Here is a 24,962-nt window from a genome sequence, read left to right on the forward strand (position 1 = left end):
AAAGTCCAGGAATATGAGTTTGTACCTTGCATTTGGGAGCTATAAAAAAGTCAGAATATTGAGATATAAAATCAGAATTCAGATTTTATTCAAAATTGAAAAAATCAAAATCGCAAGATGTAAACTCAGAATTTGTAAGGGGAAAAGTCTACCTTTGTAAGTTTTTATTTTGTGAAGGAAACGACCTTTTATAAACCATGTGATGAAAGCTTTTATACAGTAAGTGTGTCAGCATATCTGAGGCATCAGGCTGGTTTTTCTGGCTCGTTCACTGATCCTGCTGTGCACGTGACAAACTCAGCTGATTCATCATTTATAGGGTTAACAATGAAAAGGAACAGCGTTTATAAGTTTCTGTCCGTGTTTTCTTGTCTATTTGTCTGTGTTTTCCTTTTGTTTTGGGGTTTTGTCTTTTATTCGATGGTTTTGGCACCATAAGACTCCTTTTGGACACTCTCCTTAAGAGATTTGTCGGTCATCTAAAACGTTTAAGCAGCTGGTAACGTTATTCTCCAACATTGTCTCATTGTTTATAAATGCGGGATAATATGACGCTTTAAAACATTTATCAGAAAAGCATGTCCTGCTAACATTGTTCTTCGGTTAACACTGAGCATGGTTTTAAAGATGTCAAAATGTTGAAGATAAAGCATTTCAAGGTCGTTACACCAGCGAAAACTGCACCACGTATTTAATGCTGTCGATTTGCGTATTATTAAATACATTTTAAGTCATTTGTAAGCTCTTTCGCAATACCAAAACAAACCAACTGCGCATGCGTTTAGGATGACCGTGGTCACATGACGTTAACCAGGAAGTGTTTGTCTGGTAAGTGATGTTTCCATGCTATGTATTTGTTGCTGCTTTTACTCTGTGTTTATCATTACATGACAATAATTGTCACAGACCATATATGTCAAACATTGTGCTTTTTACTGCAGTGTGTTAAAACAACCAAACAAGCACACACCCCGAAAGAGACGCAATGCTTTTAAACGAAACACACTGACAGTATTTACTTATATTACAATACTAAAGAACGCAGCTTTTACCTTTATGTTGACAAGTTGTATAGCCGTGTTGTCAGATTAGTACAACATTACATTTCTTATTGATATAGACGGACAAGCCTTTTGCAATGAGAAAACAAGGAACTACCTTTTCAACATTTCCACATATCGAATCTGACAGTAATTTAAATGTGTTATTATAATAAATTATAAAAAGACAATTGAGGATTATATTTTAAGATATTTTATATTTTACTTTATTTTATTGTATTTTATTTTGATCTATCCAATATATTCTTGTCATGCTATCACTGTAACGTTACATTAGAATCTTGTTTTTAAAGTCCCCCTGTAGTCATTAATTGTATCCCCTAAAACTCATCTTTGATCACCAAAATTACATATTAAAACGTTTTTTTCCTTAAATGAAAAATCTTCATGCCTTAAAATATCTTGAATGTAACTCGACACGAATTCAAGATATTTTAAGGCAGTGGTTCTCAACTCCAGTCCTCGGGACCCGCTGCTCTGCACATTTTGTATTTCTCTCTTATCTGACACACTCAGTTCAGATCAAGAAGTCTCTCCTAACGAGCTGGTTCATCTGAATCAGGTGTGTTAAATAAGGAGACATAAAAAATTTGCAGAGCAGTGGGTCCCGAGGACTGGACTTGAGAACCACTGTTTTAAGGCTTGAAGATTTTTTTCCCAAGGAAAAAACCTTGCCTCATTTAGTATGCGCGGTTCTACGAATATGCAAATGAGCCCCTCCTCCACTCACTCACTCAGAGATCCACTCGTTGACAATCACAGGTTGATCTGATTGGTTACAAGGTAGTTTGTGACGTCAGAAACACCAGCGATTTCAAAGCGTGTTTTTGAGACTGTCTTTGGTTCACTGCAGTTTTAAGGAGAAAATACTCAGCAATGCTGTCGACTTATGAATTTACACATGGATTGTCTTAAAGCATATTAAAAACACCACATAGACATATAAACAACATTAAAAGCTGGATTTTCACCCCAGGGGGACTTTTGTTTTGAGTGATCTGAAGCTGAAGTCATATTATAATGTATATGTATATATATTTTTTTTTAAATCAGGGCAGAATATTTGAATGGGCATTATTCAGTCTCATTTTCCTGTGTCTTGTCTCTTATGGCAGTGTGTGAAGAATCAAACATCAGTCCTGATGGCAGCTGAATCGACGGCCGCCCCGAAACTGCAGTTTTCCCCTTTCTTCAGCGCCCTGGAGGCAGGATTCTGGCATCAACTCACCCAGAAGAAACTCAACGACTACCATTTAGACGAAAGTCCCAAAAACATCAAAGGCTATTACTATAACGGTGAGTGTGGGAGGTTTCGCTAGTCTTTTCTTCTCTATTGTATTGTATATCCGAGTGAAACGCTTCCACAACAAGAATAAATGTGGGCGGGGCTTGATTGTGTCTGTGGGGAATTGTTTGGATGGTTGTTGTTTGCTATTGGCTGATCTCATGTGAGTGACAGGTTGCCCCCCCACATTATCAGAGAAGAGAAGAGAAGCTGCAAGAGTAACTTATTCTGATTCAAGATTATGAGGGAACACGCATTTGAAGTCCCCTGTGGTGAAAATCCAGCTTTTAATGTTATTTATATGGGTCAATTATTATACATTGGGTCAATGTATAGAAAAATAATGTAGGAACTAGATTGTCTTTAAATATATACTTATAAATACGCTATTAAGGCTTCTGGAGTCGTTTTTGTGAGAATTCTACTTCCGCTAGTAGTATTTGTAAAAGTACAGTGGGTTTTCTCCTCCACCATTGACACTTTCTGTGAGAAATGCTGCCAGTGTAGATCCGTCAGAAACAAGCGGAGTCATACACACTGTGAAACGGTTTCTGTGTGATATTAGTAGAATATCGCACCGCTAGATAAGGCTCTCAGCCAATCAGAGTCGAGAACCAGAACTAACTGCTGTATAAAAAATAATATATAATGTTTGTATGGTGAAATAGGTGTTTTATTTTAGTAATAATTTGGAAACCTTTCTACATAATCGAATTTCAAATTTAAAGTCCCCCTGTGGTTTAAAAAAACATCTTTTAATGTTGTTTATGTGTCTATGTGGTGTTTTTAATATGCTTTAAGACAATCCATGTGTAAATTCATAAGTCGACAGCATTGCTGAGTATTTTCTCCTTAAAACTGCAGTGAACCAAAGACAGTCTCAAAAACACGCTTTGAAATCGCTGGTGTTTCTGACGTCACAAACTACCTTGTAACCAATCAGATCAACGTGTGATCGTCAACGAGTGATTTCTGAGCTGAGTGAGTGAGTGGAGGCGGGGCTCATTTGCATATTCATAGAACCATGCATACTAAATGAGACAAAGGTGTCAAGTTACATTTAAAATATTTTAAGGCACAAAAACGTTTAAATATGTAATTCTGATGATCAAAGATGAGTTTTAAGGGATGAAATTGGTGACTACAGGGTGACTTTAAAAAATATTGATGTGCACTGATAAATCATTTATAATAAACACTGCAATATTCCATATAATAACGAGAACTGTCAATTTTGATTTCATGGTGGCTTACTGATGTAAGGAATACTGTTTCTGGGTCCAAGCTTATGAAAAGTCAGTATACACTACAGTCTCTCACAGCGTCGCAGAAATAAATATTTGAATGATTCATAAAAGATGAGTCACTGTCTGGGCGTCTGAGATTTTGGTATGGAGTTAAAGGTTAGGATCATGATATATTTGGGTTTTATTACAGCAATAGCAGCGTTTGTTGTTTGTTTTTTGGCATCTGAAAGAGCGTTTGGACCTGGAAACAAGTAGATTACATTCTGAATGCATCAGCTGTTTTCAAGATGGAACTATAGTGTCAGTTTGATTCGGGTATTAGAGCTGCACGATTCTGGATAAATTGAGAATCACAACTTTTTTGTGATCCTGAACTAAACAAAACAACGTAATTTACTAGAGATTCTGACAAAATGTTAATTGCTGCAGTCTATTTACAACATGTAGGCTCATTTATTTGAATTATTTTTTTAATCAGTTTGAGTGAATGATTCAATGACTCTCTCATAAAGACTTCACTTGTTTCATTACTGGATGAATCAGCGTTTGTGAACGAATCTCTTGAATGAATTATTCAATGACAATAAAAATTGTATCAGTCACTTGTCGCCATCTACTGGTGTAATGAAGTAATTGTGATTTACTCTATTTTGATCTCTACCGTAGACATCAGTGTTTATTTCTAAACTATAAACTTTTATCTCAGTATTTCTGTGATAATGTGAATGATTGTAAGACAGAATGAATGATTCTGTGTGTTGAAAAGACTGTTTGTGAAGTTGTTTCATATACATGACAACGGCTCTCTCTGGATCAGAACACAGATCTGAATGTTCACTGTGATTCGACTTATTGAAGCTTTAATAGACAGAGCCGAATCACTTTTATTTAGGAATAAGATCGTGTGTGTCTGAATCAAGATCGCAATCTTTTAATGATTAGCTCTAGCATGCATAAAAACATACATATACATGCTGAATACTGCAGGAATATTAATAGAATAGTAGTGTGCTATTCTGAACACCTTTGTGTTGCACTTACACTTCCTAAACTACCAATATGGCATTTTCTCTTGGATTTATTCTGACACATCATGCAAAAGTGTTGAATTACAGATGCCATTGTATCAATACTCTGCTTTCTAGTGAATGTGTCGCAGATGATTCATTTATTTCTTAATTCCACAACCGAAAGTGACTGAGAATATGTAATGCACCTTTAAGCAGTAATATAATGCGAATGTTTTGTTATATGTTGCAGGTGATCCTGATGGCTTGCCGACACGCTTGACACTGGAGTTCAGCGCATTTGATGCGTAAGTTTTGCGTATTAAAAGCATGTAATGCAGTTGGTTATTCTGAAAGCCTTGGATAATGGCCCCAAAATCACGTCTGTTAGTTGTGAAATTAATGATATTTTCTTGCCAATTAAATCCTTAAGGATTATTTCAGTAGGATTAATTGAACATTTATGATGGGTGAGTAATTGCACAGGCGGCGTTGACGGAGTCTGACGGAGCCGGCAAAGTGAAGTCACTGCTGACCTCATATAACTATAATATATAAAATATCAGGGTGTCCGCGGGTCCTTAAAAAGTCTTAAATTAGATTTAAAAAATGTAAGGCCATAAAAAGTCTTAAAGTCTTATTTTTACTTATGAAAGGTTTTAAATTTTCGATGGCAATTTGACTTAGACATATCTAAATGTTTTCCATATTAAAACTATCTAATTAGCGTACTTTTTTATATATTATTCGTTCTTTGTGGATTTGCTTGTTCACGTGACATTTCGCGTCACATTCGCGCCAGCATTACGTCTGTCTCCTGCACGCCAAACAGCAGAAGAGAAGAAGAAAGCTGGTTAATTTCAGTTAAATTGTAAGTTCATTCTTTATGTGTGTAGTGGTGTGCGATGTGTATTGTCTATTATGATATTGTAATTATTGTTTTACTTTAACGTTAACTATGTACGAGGGCGCACTGCTATGGAGGACCAGCTCTACCATATTTAAAAATAAATACAGAAATAAATAAATGCTCAATAAATAAATAAGCATACAATTAATTGCCCCCAAAATACAATAAACAAATAAATGTAGGTAGAAATTAAATTATACAGTGAGACATAAATGTATATATCTCTTTTAATTAGCTTCTTTATTTATTCATCTTTATAATAATTACCTTATTTATTTATTGTCCGTTATAATCTTCAACTTTATTTATTAATTACTTATTTTTTTAAGTATTTATTTATGTGCATGTTATAATATTTTTCTCTTTTTTATTCTTCCTTTGTATTTTTTTACCCTATTTATTTCTTCAATGCTATTTATTTCTGCCTGTCGTTTTTACATTTCTGTATGCATTTCTGCCTCATTATGCAAATGAGGAGTGGCTGTGTCTTAAGGGGTCAACTTCTGCCCATTGGTTGGTTAGCATTTTCCCTGCCATAAAGCATTGTTTAGTGGCAGTAATGCAACTCATTGGATGCCAGCTGCCGTAAAAATCCAAAGAAGAAGAAGAAGAAGAAGAAGAAGAAGAAGAAGAAGAAGCATTGTTTAGTAATGTCAAACTCAGCAGGCAGACGTTCAGTGTCCGACCTCTTAAGGGAAGCTGCTAATAGACTGCTAGACCGCTTCCTCCAGATTCTGAAAAACTACATTGTCGACATCTGTGTCCATGTGTGCTGCTAACTGAAACACACGTTCTGTCAGAGCGTCCAAACGAAAAATAATAAAGTCAATACTTATAACGTTAGCATTGTTTTCAAAAACAGTTGCTAAATGCCTCAGCTCACTGATAACTTCACCGTAGGTAGCCATCTTTGTTGTGACTGTGGCCGGTGGCATGTAGATTTGACCGATGCAGTAAAATGCTAACCAACCAATGGGCAGAAGTTGACCCCTTAAGACACAGCCCCTCCTCATTTGCATAATGAGGCTGAAATGCATACAGAAATGTAAAAACGACAGGCAGAAATAAATAGCATTGAAGAAATAAATAGGGTAAAAAATACAAAGGAAGAATAAAACAGACAAAAATATTATAACATGCACATAAATAAATAAGGTAATTATTACAAAGGTGAATAAATAAAGAAGCTAATTAAGAGATATATACATTTATGTCTCGCTGTATAATTTAATTTCTACCTACATTTATTTGTTTATTGTATTTTTTGGGGCAATTAATTGTATGCTTATTTATTTATTGAGCATTTATTTATTTCTGTATTTATTTTTAAATATGGTAGAGCTGGTCCTCCATACACTGCGAGCTGACATCGCATCGTCCCTCATGCTTGCTTTCACTGCGTGATGTGTCAGTGCAGTTATAGGTATTTTCCCCAATAGACGTATAAAGTTTTTGTATTTTATCATATGTTGTTATCATACAATATTACAATATTACATCAGCAAGAGGGCTGTTTTCCCGTGCACAATAGCAAATATGATATTTATTTTATATAACAGTTAACTTAAATTAACTTTGTGATTTACATTTTATAAACAATATTGTCAATATTGTTTGTTTTCCCTTTATTTCGCTGACGAGAATTTCAAAATGAAACCGTAGCAGAGTCTTAATGCAAAAGACAGCGATGATTTCTTGACTGAAATCCGCGTTTTGAATGAATCATTTTAACGATTCAATGAACAATCACTTGCACTTCCTGAATGAATCAGCCGTTTGAACAAATCGGTTGAATGAATGACTCCCTGAGACTTGCCGCGACTACTGGCGGGTTTAGTTTCACATTTAAAGTACCCTGTAATTAAAATGTTACAATTAGAAATCAGTTCATATTTAAATATTGAATTAAGAATTGAAAGAATTGAATATCTCATAGCTTTATTTATGCAATTGTAAATGGAGTGTAAATATATTAATGCCAGTTCTGATGCTTCTGTGTCTCCTCTGCACTGCAAATATGGATTTTGATTTAATGATTTAATTTAACTGGTAACAGTGGCATTGTGTTATTATTCTAATATAATTTAATTTGAATGTTAGAATTTGACATAAAAGGTGATGCATACCTTTAAGTAAAAAAAAAAAGTCAATAGATGACTATATATAGATGAAAACATATGTATCTTCGTGAGTCAGCTGTCAACAACAGGCCTAAACCAGCCATGGTACCAGTACATTAACACAATATAAATATCATCTAATTATCAACAAAACTTTGAAAATATTGAGACATATTTTTGTCAATATTGCGCACCCCTAATGTAATTTATTAATTTTGATTTCTTCAGGTCTTAAAAAGGTCTTAAAAAGCCTTAAATTTGACTTTATAAAGTGTGCAGATACCCTGTGTATATATAACCATCTGAATCCCTCTTTTTACTCTTTTTATCTCTCTCTCTCGCTCTCTCTATATATATATATATATATATATATATATATATATATATATATATATATACACACACAGACACATATATATTATGTAAACAGACTTTTATGTTAGATGTGATTAATCCCAATTAATCTCTTTGACAATACTAATATACGTACTGTGTATATATGTGTGTGTATATGTGTGTATATGTGTGTATATGTGTGTATATGTGTGTGTGTATATATATATATATATATATATATATATACAGGTCCTTCTCAAAAAATTTGCATATTGTGATAAAGTTCATTATTTTCCATAATGTAATGATAAAAATTAAACTTTCATATATTTCAGATTCATTGCACACCAACTGAAATATTTCAGGTCTTTTATTGTTTTAATACTGATGATTTTGGCATACAGCTCATGAAAACCCAAAATTCCTATCTCAAAAAATTAGCATATTTCATCCGACCAATAAAAGAAGTGTTTTTAATACAAAAAAAGTCAACCTTCAAATAATTATGTTCAGTTATGCACTCAATACTTGGTCGGGAATCCTTTTGCAGAAATGACTGCTTCAATGCGGCGTGGCATGGAGGCAATCAGCCTGTGGCACTGCTGAGGTGTTATGGAGGCCCAGGATGCTTCGATAGCGGCCTTAAGCTCATCCAGAGTGTTGGGTCTTGCGTCTCTCAACTTTCTCTTCACAATATCCCACAGATTCTCTATGGGGTTCAGGTCAGGAGAGTTGGCAGGCCAAATGAGCACAGTAATACCATGTCAGTAAACCATTTACCAGTGGTTTTGGCACTGAGCAGGTGCCAGGTCGTGCTGGAAAATGAAATCTTCATCTCCATAAAGCTTTTCAGCAGATGGAAGCATGAAGTGCTCTAAAATCTCCTGATAGCTAGCTGCATTGACGCTGCCCTTGATAAAACACAGTGGACCAACACCAGCAGCTGACATGGCACCCCAGACCATCACTGACTGTGGGTACTTGACACTGGACTTCAGGCATTTTAGCATTGCATTCTCCCCAGTCTTCCTCCAGACTCTGGCACCTTGATTTCCGAATGACATGCAAAATTTGCTTTCATCCGAAAAAAGTACTTTGGACCACTGAGCAACAGTCCAGTGCTGCTTCTCTGTAGCCCAGGTCAGGCGCTTCTGCCGCTGTTTCTGGTTCAAAAGTGGCTTGACCTGGGGAATACGGCACCTGTAGCCCATTTCCTGCACACGCCTGTGCACGGTGGCTCTGGATGTTTCTACTCCAGACTCAGTCCACTGCTTCCGCAGGTCCCCCAAGGTCTGGAATCGGTCCTTCTCCACAATCTTCCTCAGGGTCCGGTCACCTCTTCTTGTTGTGCAGCGTTTTTTGCCACACTTTTTCCTTCCCACAGACTTCCCACTGAGGTGTCTTGATACAGCACTCTGGGAACAGCGTATTTGTTCAGAAATTTCTTTCTGTGTCTTAACCTCTTGCTTGAGGGTGTCAATGATGGCCTTCTGGACAGCAGTCAGGTCGGCAGTCTTACCCGTGATTGCGGTTTTGAGTAATGAAACAGGCTGGGAGTTTTTAAAAGCCTCAGGAATCTTTTGCAGGTGTTTAGAGTTAATTAGTTGATTCAGATGATTAGGTTAATAGCTCGTTAGAGACCCTTTTCATGATATGCTAATTTTTTGAGATAGGAATTTTGGGTTTTCATGAGCTGTATGCCAAAATCATCAGTATTAAAACAAAAAAAGACCTGAAATATTTCAGTTGGTGTGCAATGAATCTAAAATATATGAAAGTTTAATTTTTATCATTACATTATGGAAAATAATGAACTTTATCACAATATGCTAATTTTTTGAGAAGGACCTGTATATACACTGTCCAAAAGTTTAAAAAATAAAAGCTACAAAGAATATTTCTATAATGAAGTCTCGGTAATATGGTGAAACATTATTACAATTCAAAATAACTATTTTCTATGTGAATATATAGTTAAATGTGATTTATTCCTGTGATGTAAAGCTGTATTTCCAGCTTCCTTTCTCTGATATGCTGATTCGCTGCTTAAAATCACAGGAATAAATTATATTTTAAAATATTTACAATTAAAAACGATTATTTTGACTTGTAATAATATTTCACAATATCACTGTATTTTTGATCAAATAAATGCAGCCTCGGTGAGCAGAAGAGACTTTGAGACATTAGTGACTTTAATTTTTCTAATATTACTATACAAGTTAATTAGATTTAAAATAAGGTTTCATTTCTTAACAGCAGTTAGCTACTTTAGCTAACATGAACTAACAATAAACAATCATTCTGCAGCATTTATTAATTTTAGGTAATGATAATATCAACATTTATTGATGCATGTTAACAACTTGATGCTTATGGTGCAACCCCCCAAAAAACATATTTATGAATTGATAATCATTATTGGTTATACTTTATTTTAAGGTGCCATTGTTACAGTGAAATTATGTGCATAATTTACTGTTATTACTATGGTAAGTACATGTAACATATGTAACAAGGACACTGTAAAATAAAGTGTTACCTCATTATTAAATATTAATACAAACAACAATACATTTTGAACGATTTGATGTTTACACCACATCAAATTTTGAGAGTTTTTCAAAACAAAATGAATAAAACAAATGAGGGCTGCAAATAGTATACAGTGATGTGAATAAGTTAGGACAAAATACACAACTGGTGTGCACATCCCAAACACCCAGAGTTGGGCGCAGGTGCAGGACAACTGAGTAATACAAATGAAAAAAAGAAGTGTGAAGTCCGCACACTGAAAAAGCTGCTCCAAAGAATTTATTAGCAAGGCAACGTTTCGACCATCAGGTCTTCATCAGGCACAATAATCACTGTCGAGTAAGTTTAGCATTAAATAGACACAGGTGATCATCATTAATTATAATCACCTTGATTATGCACACATAAGGGATCATGTGACAGATACGTGACAAATACAAAGCACGTGACCATAACATTTCACGCAAAAAAAAAACCCTACATACATACCCATACATATATACATATAAAAATACATATACATGCATACACATATATACACAATAATAATAATACTATAAAAAAGGCTTTATGACCTACTTTTCTAAAATGAGCCGCTATAGGGCTGCGCATATCACCAGTCCTAATGGTACTGCGATGTTCACTAATACGGGTACGCAATTGTCTAAATGTTTTTCCCACGTATGCAAGACCGCAAGGACACCGAATTAGATAAATCACATGAGTGGAAGAACAAGTAATAGTACCCCGTATCGGAATATCATGACCAGTACGTGGATGACTAAAATACTTACATTTGTGTGTAAAAGCACACTGGGCGCAATTACCACACCTGTAATTCCCTGGGGGAAGAGTTGGAATACCATGTCTCGTGCGTGAAGGATATTCAGATTTCACAAGCAAGTCACGAAGATTATTTTGGCGTTTAAAGACTAGTTTTGGACCATTTTTAAAGACACCTGATAATTTAGGATCACTTGAAATGATATGCCAATGTTTATTTAAAATGCTACGAAACTCCGCACCCAATGCTGAGTACTTTATCGTACAAATGGGAGCATTGAGAACTTGCGTATTCTTATCACGTTTTTTTCGCAAACACTGCATTTGAGAGGTCTCATTGATTTTCTTTTTGGCATTTTCGATCCATTCTATACGGTAACCACGATTCAAGAATCTTTTAGTTAAAACATTGGATTGGTGAGTATATGATTCATCCGTGCTACAGATTCTACGCACAAGCTTAAATTGACTGATAGGTAAACTCTTAATTAAAGGTCTAGGATGGAAACTATCGCCTCTTAAAATAGTGTTGCGATCCGTTGATTTTCGGTATAGATCGGTATGGAGTTTCCCGTCATTTATATATACTCGAACATCAAGGAAACTAATGCTTACTGGATCGCATTCCATAGTGAAATTCACATGCTCAGTCCTTGAGTTAAGATAATTCAAAAACATCAACATCTCTGCAGGTGTAGCCTTAGTGATCATAAAAATGTCATCAATGTACCGCTTGTAAAGCAAAATCTTAGGAAAAAAGGAATTTGACTCATTTAGAATAAAGTCATTTTCAAAAACTCCCATATACAAGCAAGCATAATTAGGTGCCATCTTACTACCCATTGCAGTACCTTTCACTTGTAAGTAAAAGTCGTCCTGAAAACGAAAAAAATTGTTAGTTAGGACAATACTTGTCAAGTCCAATAGACATGCTGTACTAGGTTTTTCATCCACAGATCTTTGTGTTAAAAATTGTTCTAAAGCAGATAAACCCTCAGTATGAGGGATGTTGGTATATAAACTCTGAACATCAAAAGTGGCAAGAAGGACAGCATCAACAGCAAAGTCAACATTATATAATGATTCAATAAAATCCATAGAATCTCTTACATATGACGACAACGTGGGTACAAAAGGTTTGATATAAAAATCCACATAAGAGGAAATGTTTTCAGTAAGACTACCTATACCGCTCACAATAGGACGACCTTTCAAAGGAGTTTCTAGTCCTTTGTGGACCTTAGGCAAAGTATATAAAATAGATGTAATTGGAAAATCTACCTTCAGAAATTCATATTCATTTTTACTGAACTCCCCATTTTCAAAATGTGACAATAACTTAGAGTCAACGCACGCTTTTAATTTGTTAGTAGGATCAGCAAGTAAGGGTTCATAAAAGACATGATCATTCAATTGTCTGCGGATTTCTTTTTCATAGTCTGAAGCTCGTTGAAGTACAATCGCTCCACCCTTATCTGCAGGTCGCACTATCACCGAGTTATCTTTGCTTAGATCAAGTAAAGCATCCCTCTCCATTTTCGACAAGTTACTGTAGACTTTATATTGCTTTTTATTCTTAAGTGCATTTTTTACATCAAATTCCACAAGTCTACAGTAAGTATCTAAAAAAGAGTTTCTATTCTTAAATGGAATGAAGGTAGATTTTCTTTTAAAAGGAGAACGAGTAGTGGATTGTTCAAAAGTAACATCATTAGATGGAAACGACTGTTCATTTGTACTGAAGAACTCCCGCAGTCTCAGGGTTCTAAAACATTTTTTGAAAGTCAATCATGGTATCAAAGTCATTAGTTTCAGTGGTGGGAATAAAGGATATGTGTATGTATATGTGTATATGTGTTTATGTGTGTATGCATGTATATGTATTTGTATATGTATATATGTATGGGTATGTATGTAGGTTTTTTTTTTGTTTTTGTTTTCGTGAAATGTTATGGTCACGTGCTTTGTATTTGTCACGTATCTGTCACATGATCCCTTATGTGTGCATAATCAAGGTGATTATAATTAATGATAATCACCTGTGTCTATTTAATGCTAAACTTACTCTACAGTGATTATTGTGCCTGATGAAGACCTGATGGTCGAAACGTTGCCTTGCTAATAAATTCTTTGGAGCAGCTTTTTCAGTGTGCAGACTTCACACTTCTTTTTTTCAATAAGTTAGGACACCCATGCTAAAGTTGCTTAAAAAGAGGAATAAAACATCATCTTTTGGAAATTGATCTTAATGCCTTAATTAGAAAAATTAGGAAAAATACAAGGTTTAAGAACACCAGTTTTCTTTGTGAATGAATAATGTATCATAAACAAATAAATAAATAAATGGTCTTCCTGATGCATCCTGCATCCTGATAAAGTTCCCTTGGCCTTAGGAATTAAAATATCCCACATCATCACATTCCCTTCACCATATCTAGAGATTGGCATGGTGTTATTTCAGTTAGGCTAATAGCTGGTTTGATTTGCATTGAGAGATGATCTTATGGAAAGTTCCCCATGCCAATCTCTAGGTATGGTGAAGGGAATGTGATGATGTGGGATAGTTTAATTCCTAAGGCCAAGGAAACTTTATCAGGATGCATAGTATCCCGGATCCATGAAATAACTGGCCTTTGAAAATAAAAATCTGCCTGACTCTATGGGAATTTAACATAGGTGTGTCCTGACTTACGCAACCTGTATTTTAAGGAAGAACATTTATTTATTTATGATACATTATTCATACACAAAGAAAAGTGTCCTTAAAGGTTGGATTTGTCCTCATTTTTCTAATTAAGGGATTGAGATCAATTTCCAAAAGATGATTTTTTTATTCCTCTTTTTAGGCAACTTTAGCATGGGTGTCCTAACTTATTCACATCACTGTATATTACTTGTTACACTTAAAAGAACTGAATATTGCATATAGTGTATGCAATTTACTCAGAAGTAAATAATGCAGTGTATGATGTTGTGTTTCAGCGATGGACCCACTCCTGCGCGCTGCTGTCCAGCTCCGGGAACGCTTTACAACACCAACACACTGGAAGCCTTCAGATCCACGGATAAGAAAGCTCTCCTGGATAAAGCAGCCGATGAGGTGGAGCGTCTCGTAATTAATTGTGCAGCTGATAGTGTGGTTTATTTGTGCTCGCTAAACAAATGATTCACTTTCTTTTAACTGTGTATCTGGATGCTGAACATCCTCCTTCATCATTTGATAATTACTATCATCTTCTTAATACAATTGCGTTTGCCGCCCACGTTCTTAAGTACACGCTAATAATAGCAGTGGCTAGTTAGCACTGAGCACATAAAGCCCGGTCTGTAATAATACTGATGTTTTTGTGCTGGAAAAAATTATCAATGACTCAATTTAGAATACTGTGCACAAAAGTTATACAATTGTTTAGTGAATTTGTGTTTAACAGTGTAAATGCACAACATTTCTTACTTTTGTATTTGCATAAAGCTGGGGTTTTCAGACGGGGCCGGGGAAATGTTCAGGGAAAAACAGTGTAAAAATGTTTTAAATTAATAAAAAATAGGATTAAAATCAATCAATAAATAAATTAAAATATAGATTCAAATTATGTAAATACAAGATATAAATAAATTAAATAAATTGAAAACGAATATTAGAATATAATAAAGCATTTGATATTAATAAATGAAGAAAATTAATTTTATAAATAGATTAAAATGAATTGTAAAAGTTCAATTAAAAATAAATTGATAAAAATGAAAAATACAAATTGGATTAAAATAAACAAATTAATAGTACACAGTACAGTACTATAGTGAGTAGAAGAAAACCTTAATTCAAAACTCAATTTTGTTTTATTATTATTATTTCTATGACAGTAATAGACATATATTGTAAAAACAAATGCAGTGTAAAATAAATGAAAATTCATAAGTATATATTATTTTATCTTATGCTACAGAAGGGAAAATGCAGTAATTTTGTTCTAATTTTTTTCACTTGCAAAAGATGAACCCTTGCGCTTTTATTTTGGCGGAAAACTCCCGTTTCTGTGAAAACGTCTCATTACAAATCAAGTGAAAGGCTGTAATCATCTTCCCACAAAAATCATGCAAATGTGAAAATAATACGTAATGGTTACAGTTTCGTTCCCAAATGCACGGCACGTGCAGAGATGGAGTTCACTGCATTCATTCCCTGTGAACTGAGACGGAAAACACCGGATCACGAGCTGATCGCGGGAGAATTCACTCTGAAACACGCAGCGCAAACAGACTATATACTTCTTTAATTAAATCACAGTAATTTTCTGTTCAATAAGGGCACAAAGTCATATCGTGCTTTCGATTTTAGATCGTATGACAGATACTTTGCTAAAACAATGGGGGAAAACAATGTTAGAGACTTTTTATGTTATTATGAGAAGTTTTCAAATATTTTGGGTTCATTATGAAACTGGAGGCACAGATTAGACTATAACAGGCTGCATACATAACAATTTATACCTGCCTTTTACATTGAGGAAGGAGATCGGAGTGAGAATGGTCATATATTGGGGTCTGTTGCTTGAGATTGAGAACGCCTGGCATAAACTATAGTAGAAATTATGTCTGGTAATGTCAACTTAATTAATACTAATAATGTTGTCGTCTTCACAGATTTGGAGCGCTATTCAGTCGGGCGCTGCGTTGGACGACTCCTCAATCCTGAACAAATTCATCCTCTTGACATTTGCGGTTTGTATTCCAACAATGTCCCTATAAATGAAATTCCATTCATTTTTCATCTGATTGTCCGACCGGTCTTTTTGTTGATCCAGGATCTGAAGAAATACCATTTCTATTATTGGTTCTGCTTCCCTGCCCTTTGCTTTCTGGAGGGGGTCCAGCTGGTGCAGGAGCCGCTGTCATTAGAGAAGAGTTTCTCTGACAAGCAGGTGCGATGAGAACACACACTACTGACGAGGATGTTTTGTGTGAAGGATAATGAGTCATTAGTCCGTGCATTATGGAAAGCATGTGCTGATTAGAATTTGTAATTCAATGTTGATTATTTAAATGCATAATATCATATAGGCCCCAAGACCCCTGATGTATTTAGAGTATTTAAATTTTTTTCTATGTTATTATAGGGAATCTATTATGCCCTTTTTCATATTTTTCCTCATATTCTCCATTGTTGCGGCTCCTCTCTTCCCAGTCTGTCAGTAACGCTCTGTTTACTTCCTATCTCTATGAAGCCCCTCCTTCTGAAAAGCACACTGTGCTCTGATTGGTCGGCTGGAGCAGTGTGTTGTGATTGGTCGAGCGCTTTGGGTGTGTTTGGGAAATGTCCCGCCCCTTACCATAACCGCCAGTTTAAATCGTAGACTGTAAAAAAAAAGTACTTAGTGTACGTGACGTCACTGGTAGTGTTTTTGAAGAGCATTTTTGAAACCCAAAGTGGGCGGAGCCAGCTGGATAAACGAAAATGTGCAGCGAGGCGGATTAGCGGAGGTGACGTGACACTAACAGACAACAGACAAACGGCTAGTAGTGACATCAGCTCAATCCACCTGTCAATCAAGTGGCCACGCCCTTAATTATGCAGAACTTTAAATCTTAATATAATTTAAACAAAAGAGTTCTAAAAAAAAAAATCAACCGTCCTCACAGTTTCCATGAAGGGCTAAATTAGCTTTATAGACCAAAACCACTTTTTGCAACAGACTGTAAACACGTATTTTTCAGCTGTAAAGTTGGGCATTGTAACATGCGGGTCTATGGGATTGAGTCTCTTTTGCAGACGGTGTCTAGTGGCCAGTCAATGAACTGCAGTTTAAGTCACTTCAGTGTTGATTCAAGAGAGAGACTGGAAGGTTGCTGCTTGGTTTCAACACACTACTAACTATCTCAACCAGGCCCCGCCCCTTTATTCTGCGTATGAATAATTATAATGAGGAATATTGTGATGTGTTGGTTCCCAGAACAAACTCAAGATACAATGGAGGCGTTTCAGGAGTTCAGAAACACTGACACTGATATAGAGAATAACTGGAGCTTTTCATGATCAAACCGCAACATTACACACTAAACACAGATGAACACTACACACTAAACACAGATGAACACTACACACTAAACACAGATGAACACTACACACTAAACACAGATGAACACTACACACTAAACACTGATGAACATTACACACTAAACACAGATGAACACTACACACTAAACACAGATGAACATTACACACTAAACACAGATGAACACTACACACTAAACACTGATGAACACTACACACTAAACACAGATAAACATTTCACACTAAACACAGATGAACATTACACACTAAACACAGATGAACACTACACACTAAACACTGATGAACACTACACACTAAACACTGATGAACACTACACACTAAACACTGATGAACACTACACACTAAACACTGATGAACACTACACACTAAACACAGATAAACATTACACACTAAACACTGATGAACACTACACACTAAACACAGATGAAGACTAGACACTAAACACTGATGAACACTACACACTAAACACTGATGAACACTACACACTAAACACTGATGAACACTACACACTAAACACTGATGAACACTACACACTAAACACTGATGAACACTACACACTAAACACTGATGACGACTACACACTAAACACTGATGACGAATACACACTAAACACAGATGAACACTACACACTAAACACTGATGAACACTACACACTAAACACAGATGAGGACTACACACTAAACACTGATGAGGACTACACACTAAACACAGATGAGGACTACACACTAAACACAGATGAGGACTACACACTAAACACAGATGAACATTACACACTAAACACTGATGAACACTACACACTAAACACAGATGAAGACTACACACTAAACACAGATGAACACTACACACTAAACACTGATGAACACTACGCACTAAACACTGATGAACACTACGCACTAAACACAGATGAACACTACGCACTAAACACAGATGAACACTACACACTAAACACTGATGAACACTACACACTAAACACAGATGAACACTAAACACAGAAGAACACTACGCACTAATCACAGATGAACACTACGCACTAAACACTGATGAACACTACGCACTAAACACAGATGAACACTACACACTAATCACTGATGAACACTACACACTAAACACTGATGAACACTACACACTAAACACTGATGAACACTAGACACTAAACACTGATGAACACTACACACGAAACACAGATGAACATTACACACTAAACACTGATGAACACTACACACTAAACACAGATGAACACTACACACTAAACACAGATGAACACTACACACTAAACACAGATGAACACTACACACTAAACACAGATGAACACTACACACTAAACACTGATGAACACTACACACTAAACACAGATGAACACTACACACTAAACACAGATGAACACTACACACTAAATACAGATGAACATTACACACTAAACACTGATGAACACTACACACTAAACACAGATGAACACTACACACTACACACTAAACACTGATGAACACTACACACTAAACACTGATGAACATTACACACTAAACACTGATGAACATTACACACTAAACACAGATGAACATTACGCACTAAACACAGATGAACATTACACACTAAACACAGATGAACACCACACATTAAACACAGATGAACACTACACACTAAACACAGATGAACATTACACACTAAACACAGATGAACATTACACACTAAAGACAGATGAACACCACACACTAAACACAAATGCACACTAAACACAGATGAACATTACACACTATACACAGATGAACATTACACACTAAAGACAGATGAACACTAAACACAGATGAACATTACACACTATACACAGATGAACATTACACACTAAACACAGATGAACATTACACACTAAACACAGATGAACATTACACACTAAAGACAGATGAACACCACACACTAAACACAAATGCACACTAAACACAGATGAACATTACACACTAAACACAGATGAACACCACACATTAAACACAGATGAACACTACACACTAAACACAGATGAACATTACACACTAAACACAGATGAACACTACACACTAAACACAAATGCACACTAAACACAGATGAACATTACACACTATACACAGATGAACATTACACACTAAACACAGATGAACACTACACACTAAAGACAGATGAACACCACACACTAAACACAAATGCACACTAAACACAGATGAACATTACACACTATACACAGATGAACATTACACACTAAACACAGATGAACACTACACACTAAACACTGATGAACACTACACATTAAACACAGATGAACACTACACACTAAACACAGATGAACATTACACACTAAAGACAGAAGAACACCACACACTAAACACAAATGCACACTAAACACAGATGAACATTACACACTATACACAGATGAACATTACACACTAAACACAGATGAACACTACACACTAAACACTGATGAACACTACACATTAAACACAGATGAACATTACACACTAAACACCGATGAACACCACACACTAAACACAGATGAACACTACACATTAAACACAGATGAACATTACACACTAAACACCGATGAACACCACACACTAAACACTGATGAACACTTCACACTAAACACAGATGAACATTACACACTAAACACCGATGAACACCACACACTAAACACAGATGAACACTTCACACTAAACACAGATGAACACTACACGGTAAACACAGACCAACACTAAACACAGATGGAAAACTGCACAATAGGCACATACTTTCTTGTATGCAGAGTTAAATATAAGTAAAGGTTTGTTATTTTTATTACTTAATTCAATTCAAAATTCAGTTACAGTATCAATTTCATTCCATTGTAATTCCATTTCACTAAGTTCATATTGCATTTTGGAGCCACTGTACATTGTGTAGTACTTTTATTTTTGTCCTTGATCTAATATTTTCCAACCAGGCATAAACTTTAATTTCATTGTGTTTAATGAGTTGCTGAGGTGGACTGATTGTTTTGGACTGGTCTGTTTCACAGATATTGAGTTTGACAGCGGCGTATGACGGTCTTTGCTCCTCAAGCGGGACGACGGCAGTCCCACATTTTCTGCTGAAGTACACAGAGGAAAGTGTTGAAGTCGCTCCTCTAAAAGACCTGAAGTCTTTCTTCCCAGACCTAAAGAAGGTAATTTCAAGTATAAAGTAGAGATGCACGATTAATCGTTAAAAGATTGTGCTCTCGATTCAGACACCCACACAATCTCATTCCTAAATGACAGTGATTCGGCTCTATGTAACCTAAAAAAAAAATACTTGTCATTGAATCATTCAAGAGATTTGTTTGAAAATGCTGATTCATCCAGTAATGAAACAAGGGAAGTCTTTATGAGTGAGTCATTGAATCATTCAAGAGATTTGTTCAAAAACGCTGATTCATCCAGTAATGAAGCAAAAACAAGTGAAGTGTTTATGAGTCAGTCATTGAATCATTCACTCAAACCAATTTTCTTTAATATTCATTCTAATTAATTAAACATTTAATTAAATTAAATTAAATGGACTGCAGCAATTAATATTTTGTCAAAACCTCTAGTAACGTACATGTTATTTTATTCAGTTGTCTGATTAAAATCTTGGGAGGATCGTGATCTCTATTAGAATCTTCTCAATTTATCCACAATTGTGCAGCTCTATTATAAAACAGTGGTATTTTAGTTTTATTACAGTTTTAGTTATATTTTGAATTAGCTTTTATTTTGCTTTTTTTTTCATTTTAGTGTAATTTTTATTAAATCTGTTATGTGCTTTTGTCTTGTTCTTTAAGTATTGCTGCCTAAATTGAAGGTGTTGTTATTTTATTTTTAATTTATTTTCAGTTAATGATTTTAGAGCTTCAAATTAAACTTATTTAATTTTATTGCCCAGGCAACATTTCTAATCTTTGTTTAGTTAAAAAAATTGTAACTAAAGTTTGTTTTATTTTATTTTAGATTTTAAATTAACAAATGTTTTTGAATAGTTTGTTAGTTTTAGTTACTAACAACCCTGGTATAAAGTTTATGGTTTATGGTATGCTGTAGATTACCATATTTAATAATTGGACTATCTATAAAACAAGTTAAAATTGTGTTCTGTGGAGGTGATGATGCCCAAGTATTTGAGCCAGACTATTCCTTACAATAATTACTAGGGCTGGGTATCGATTCAGATGTTCCAATTCGATTCGATTTCGATTCGCAAGCTCTCAATTCGATTCGATTTCGATTCTAAATTAAATTTTTGTTTTCGATTCTCGATTCCACTCAGTGAATATAGAGTTAATACAAATCCTATATGTATAATAAAGAACAGTGAACATAAGTTTACAAGTGGTTAATTAATAAAAGGAAATTAAGAACTCTTAAAATCTTTTTATTTTAGGTACACTTGGGTACATTAAAACAGAACCCAACTCTATATTTTAAATGCATACAGTGAATAGACAGGATTTTCATGGAAAGATGAAAAATTGAAGCTGAAAATTGGACGAGTCAGAACAGTGGCATGCCTTGATCAAACAGGATCAGGTTATTTTATGTTTAAGGTAAAACATGCATGAAATCTCACAGTATTTGCTGTGCAGGAAAATTAATACTGGCTTTTGGGTGATAGATCAGTAAATATGAAAAAAAATCGATTTGTGGCCTTTGAGAATCGATTTTGAATCGACCACATTTTAAAAAACAATTCATCCAAAAATCTCAAAAAAAATTTTTTTTGTCCAGCCCTAATATTTAGATTGGCATGTGATTCTTCTCAGTATGTCAGTATAATAAGGGACTTGTCCTGATTTGTTTTCTAGATTACTGTTGGTGTGTATGACCCATGTACACTTCCTCAACATCCGGGCTGGCCTCTCAGAAACCTCCTCATCCTCATCGCAAAAACATGGTACGTCTGTAAAAGTGAGCTTTTCCAACGCGCTTCCCACTGGTGTTAAATTATAGCCCTGTTTCCACAGTTCCACTCATTTCCTCCTGACGTTACTTTCAATCTCAAACACGTTTGTTCTGCAACTGAAAGAAGTTGAGAAAATGTGATTTCCAACGATCTGCTAATGTTGTGGGTTTGTAAGAATGTATTGCACTGCCTGGTTCAGTCACGGGTGTTGACTTATTGACTTACTGACTTTAGTTATTTAAGTTTAATATGTGTATACTCAGATTATGTACAGTACTATGATGTTGCTTATTTGATAGTCATATAAAAGAGGCAGCTTTGCAAAAACACAATGGCTGCACTCTGTAAAATGGGAAATTTACGTTGAAAAAAGGCAACTGTGTTTGCTAGAACTTTGCTCTAAATGTATGGTAGCGGCATTTTAAATTTTACAGGTTGAACTTAAATTACAGTTAAAAAACATATATGTCATTAGTTGAAATATTCTTAAAGTCCCCCTGTAGTCAATAATTTTATCCCTAAGAACCCCATCAATAACTCATCTTTGATCACTAAAATGACATATTTAAAAAAAAATTCCTTGGAAAAAATTCTACAAGCCTTAAAATATCTTGAATGTAACTCGACACCCTTGCCTCATTTAGTATGCGCGGTTCTATGAATATGCAAATGAGCCCCGTCTCCACTCACTCACTCAGCTCAGAGATCTACTCGTTGACGATCACACGTTGATCTGATTGGTTACAAGGTAGTTTGTGATGTCAGAAACACCAGCGATTTCAAAGCGTGTTTTTGAGACTGTCTTTGGTTCACTGCAGTTTTAAGGAGCAAATACTCAGCAATGCTGTCGACTTATGAATTTACACATGGTTTGTCTTAAAGCCCATTAAAAACACCACATAGACATATAAACAATATTACAAACTGGATTTTCACCACAGGGGGACTTTAAAATACCAAGTTACTAAAATCAGTTTTTTTACCTTTTAGAATTTATTGACAGCCAACTTAAAAACACAGCTGGTAAAGATAAATCCACATAATTAAGTTCATCACAAGCAGCTTTTCCACAAGCTGAGGTAAATAATAATACATAGAAGATGCACACAGGGATGTAATGCATGTTTTTATGAAGTGTAGGGCAGGTGGAAGATTTTGGAAATATGTCTGCATTTTTTATCTTTCCAGTTTTGAAATGTCACTCTTCCAGCCGCCGTCTCTTTGTAATGGTAAGTGTAAGGTCACTCAAAGACTGTGTATGTTCACAGTGCTGTGTGTTTGTCCGTGTGAATGGCAGGGGTTTGCATCTGGATGTTGTGGAGGTTTTGTGCTTCAGAGACAGAACTCTACAAGGGACCCGCTCGGTTCGGCACAGCATCATCCTTCGGGTCAGGCTCCCGGACCTCTCGGCTTCTGCAGGTGATTTATCATCTTCTGCCAGTGCGTCAGAACAGCAGCACAAAGCCTTCAGTCCTCAGTCTGTCAGCCAAAGGTTAAACATTTAAAGACGAATTTTGGGTGATATGAAACGTAAGTGACTTTTCACTCTGTTTCTACCCAAAATGCTAGTTATCTTTATAATTTTTTTAATATATTATCATTCATTCTATTTTAATATGGTTTTAACTCTTTATTTTGATATTCCACTTTAGTAAGGATGCACCGATATGACATTTTTGCCCAATACCGATAATAATTTGTAACCGTAAAGACTTTGGATGAATAGTATAAATTAGGGCTGTCAAAATTAACGCGATTAATGTTTTCAATTTAACGTGATAAAAATATTTATCAAGATATCAGTTCTTGATAATACTTATCAAGAACTGATAAGAATGTAAATGTGTACCTTGAAATGCAATGTAAGTCGCTTTGGATAAAAGCGTCTGCCAAATGCATAAATGTAAATGTAAAAATATTTAACTTTTTTCCCCATCATCCTTTGGCTAGCGTTACATTATGATCACGCTTTGTATTCATGCAAATGCTTTTAAACCATCCAAGCACGATAAGACACAAAAGAGAAGCCAGTGCAGTACTGGTGCGCGTCTGTCAATCTCCTGTCTGTGACACACACACACACACACACACACACACAAACTCGTGTGCACAGAAAGCCGCTTCAGACAGCGCTTGAATGGATAAAAACACACACAATTATGCCAAAATGCCCATTTTGTCAAGTATCCTCGCAAGCGCAGTTAAATGAGATCTTAAATGAATGTAAAGAGTTCTGAGAAAATGCGATGTGCGTCAGATCTTAAAGTGACAAAAGCCTAATAAACCTGCTACTATCATTAATGATAATCAAAGAACAAAAGACGAAGAGAAAATCACTTACTGCTCCAGACTAAATAACTTGTAGCTTTAATAAGGATTAATCTTTATTTAATTTATAATTTAAGGAGTGAGGACTGTGAAGTGTTTCTATATTATAATAGATTTATGTGAAGATAAAGTTAAAAGTTGTTGTATTTTTTAAAGCCTAATAAATCTTATAAAAGCTTGAAAGCTATTCATTTTAACAAAAGGTGCCATTTAACATATTTAAAATATAGGCTACAGTCTTTGTTGTTTCTACATTAATTAGGAGATTAAATGTGAAATTATTACAATATAACATTATATAAAAATTTTAAATGTTAGGTGCAATTAATTAATCGATTGACAGCACTAGTTTAAATG

At 35.2% G+C, this 24,962-nt stretch overlaps 1 protein-coding gene across 2 annotated transcripts in view; it reads left to right on the forward strand.

Annotated features, from left to right (window-relative positions):
* The first annotated feature begins 214 nt into the window (after positions 1-214).
* atg7 (ATG7 autophagy related 7 homolog (S. cerevisiae)) overlaps positions 215-24,962 on the forward strand; it is a 129,785-nt gene continuing 105,037 nt past the window's right edge. Inside the window, exons 1-9 of one of the 2 annotated variants that reach the window (XM_077202609.1) lie at positions 215-828; positions 2,177-2,357; positions 4,854-4,908; positions 14,267-14,384; positions 15,929-16,006; positions 16,090-16,206; positions 20,377-20,523; positions 22,180-22,268; positions 23,575-23,696. In XM_077202609.1, the coding sequence (XP_077058724.1) occupies positions 2,204-2,357; positions 4,854-4,908; positions 14,267-14,384; positions 15,929-16,006; positions 16,090-16,206; positions 20,377-20,523; positions 22,180-22,268; positions 23,575-23,696 (880 nt within the window). In that variant the 5' untranslated portion in view covers positions 215-828; positions 2,177-2,203. Of the gene's footprint in view, positions 829-2,172; positions 2,358-4,853; positions 4,909-14,266; positions 14,385-15,928; positions 16,007-16,089; positions 16,207-20,376; positions 20,524-22,179; positions 22,269-23,574; positions 23,697-24,962 lie in introns of both variants that reach the window. The other variant, XM_077202610.1, reaches the window with a different exon arrangement.

Source organism: Siphateles boraxobius, unplaced genomic scaffold (genome assembly GCF_051911475.1).
Source record: "Siphateles boraxobius isolate OS27281-9 unplaced genomic scaffold, OSU_SipBor_1 5, whole genome shotgun sequence".
In the NCBI taxonomy this organism is placed as follows: Eukaryota; Metazoa; Chordata; class Actinopteri; order Cypriniformes; family Leuciscidae; genus Siphateles; species Siphateles boraxobius.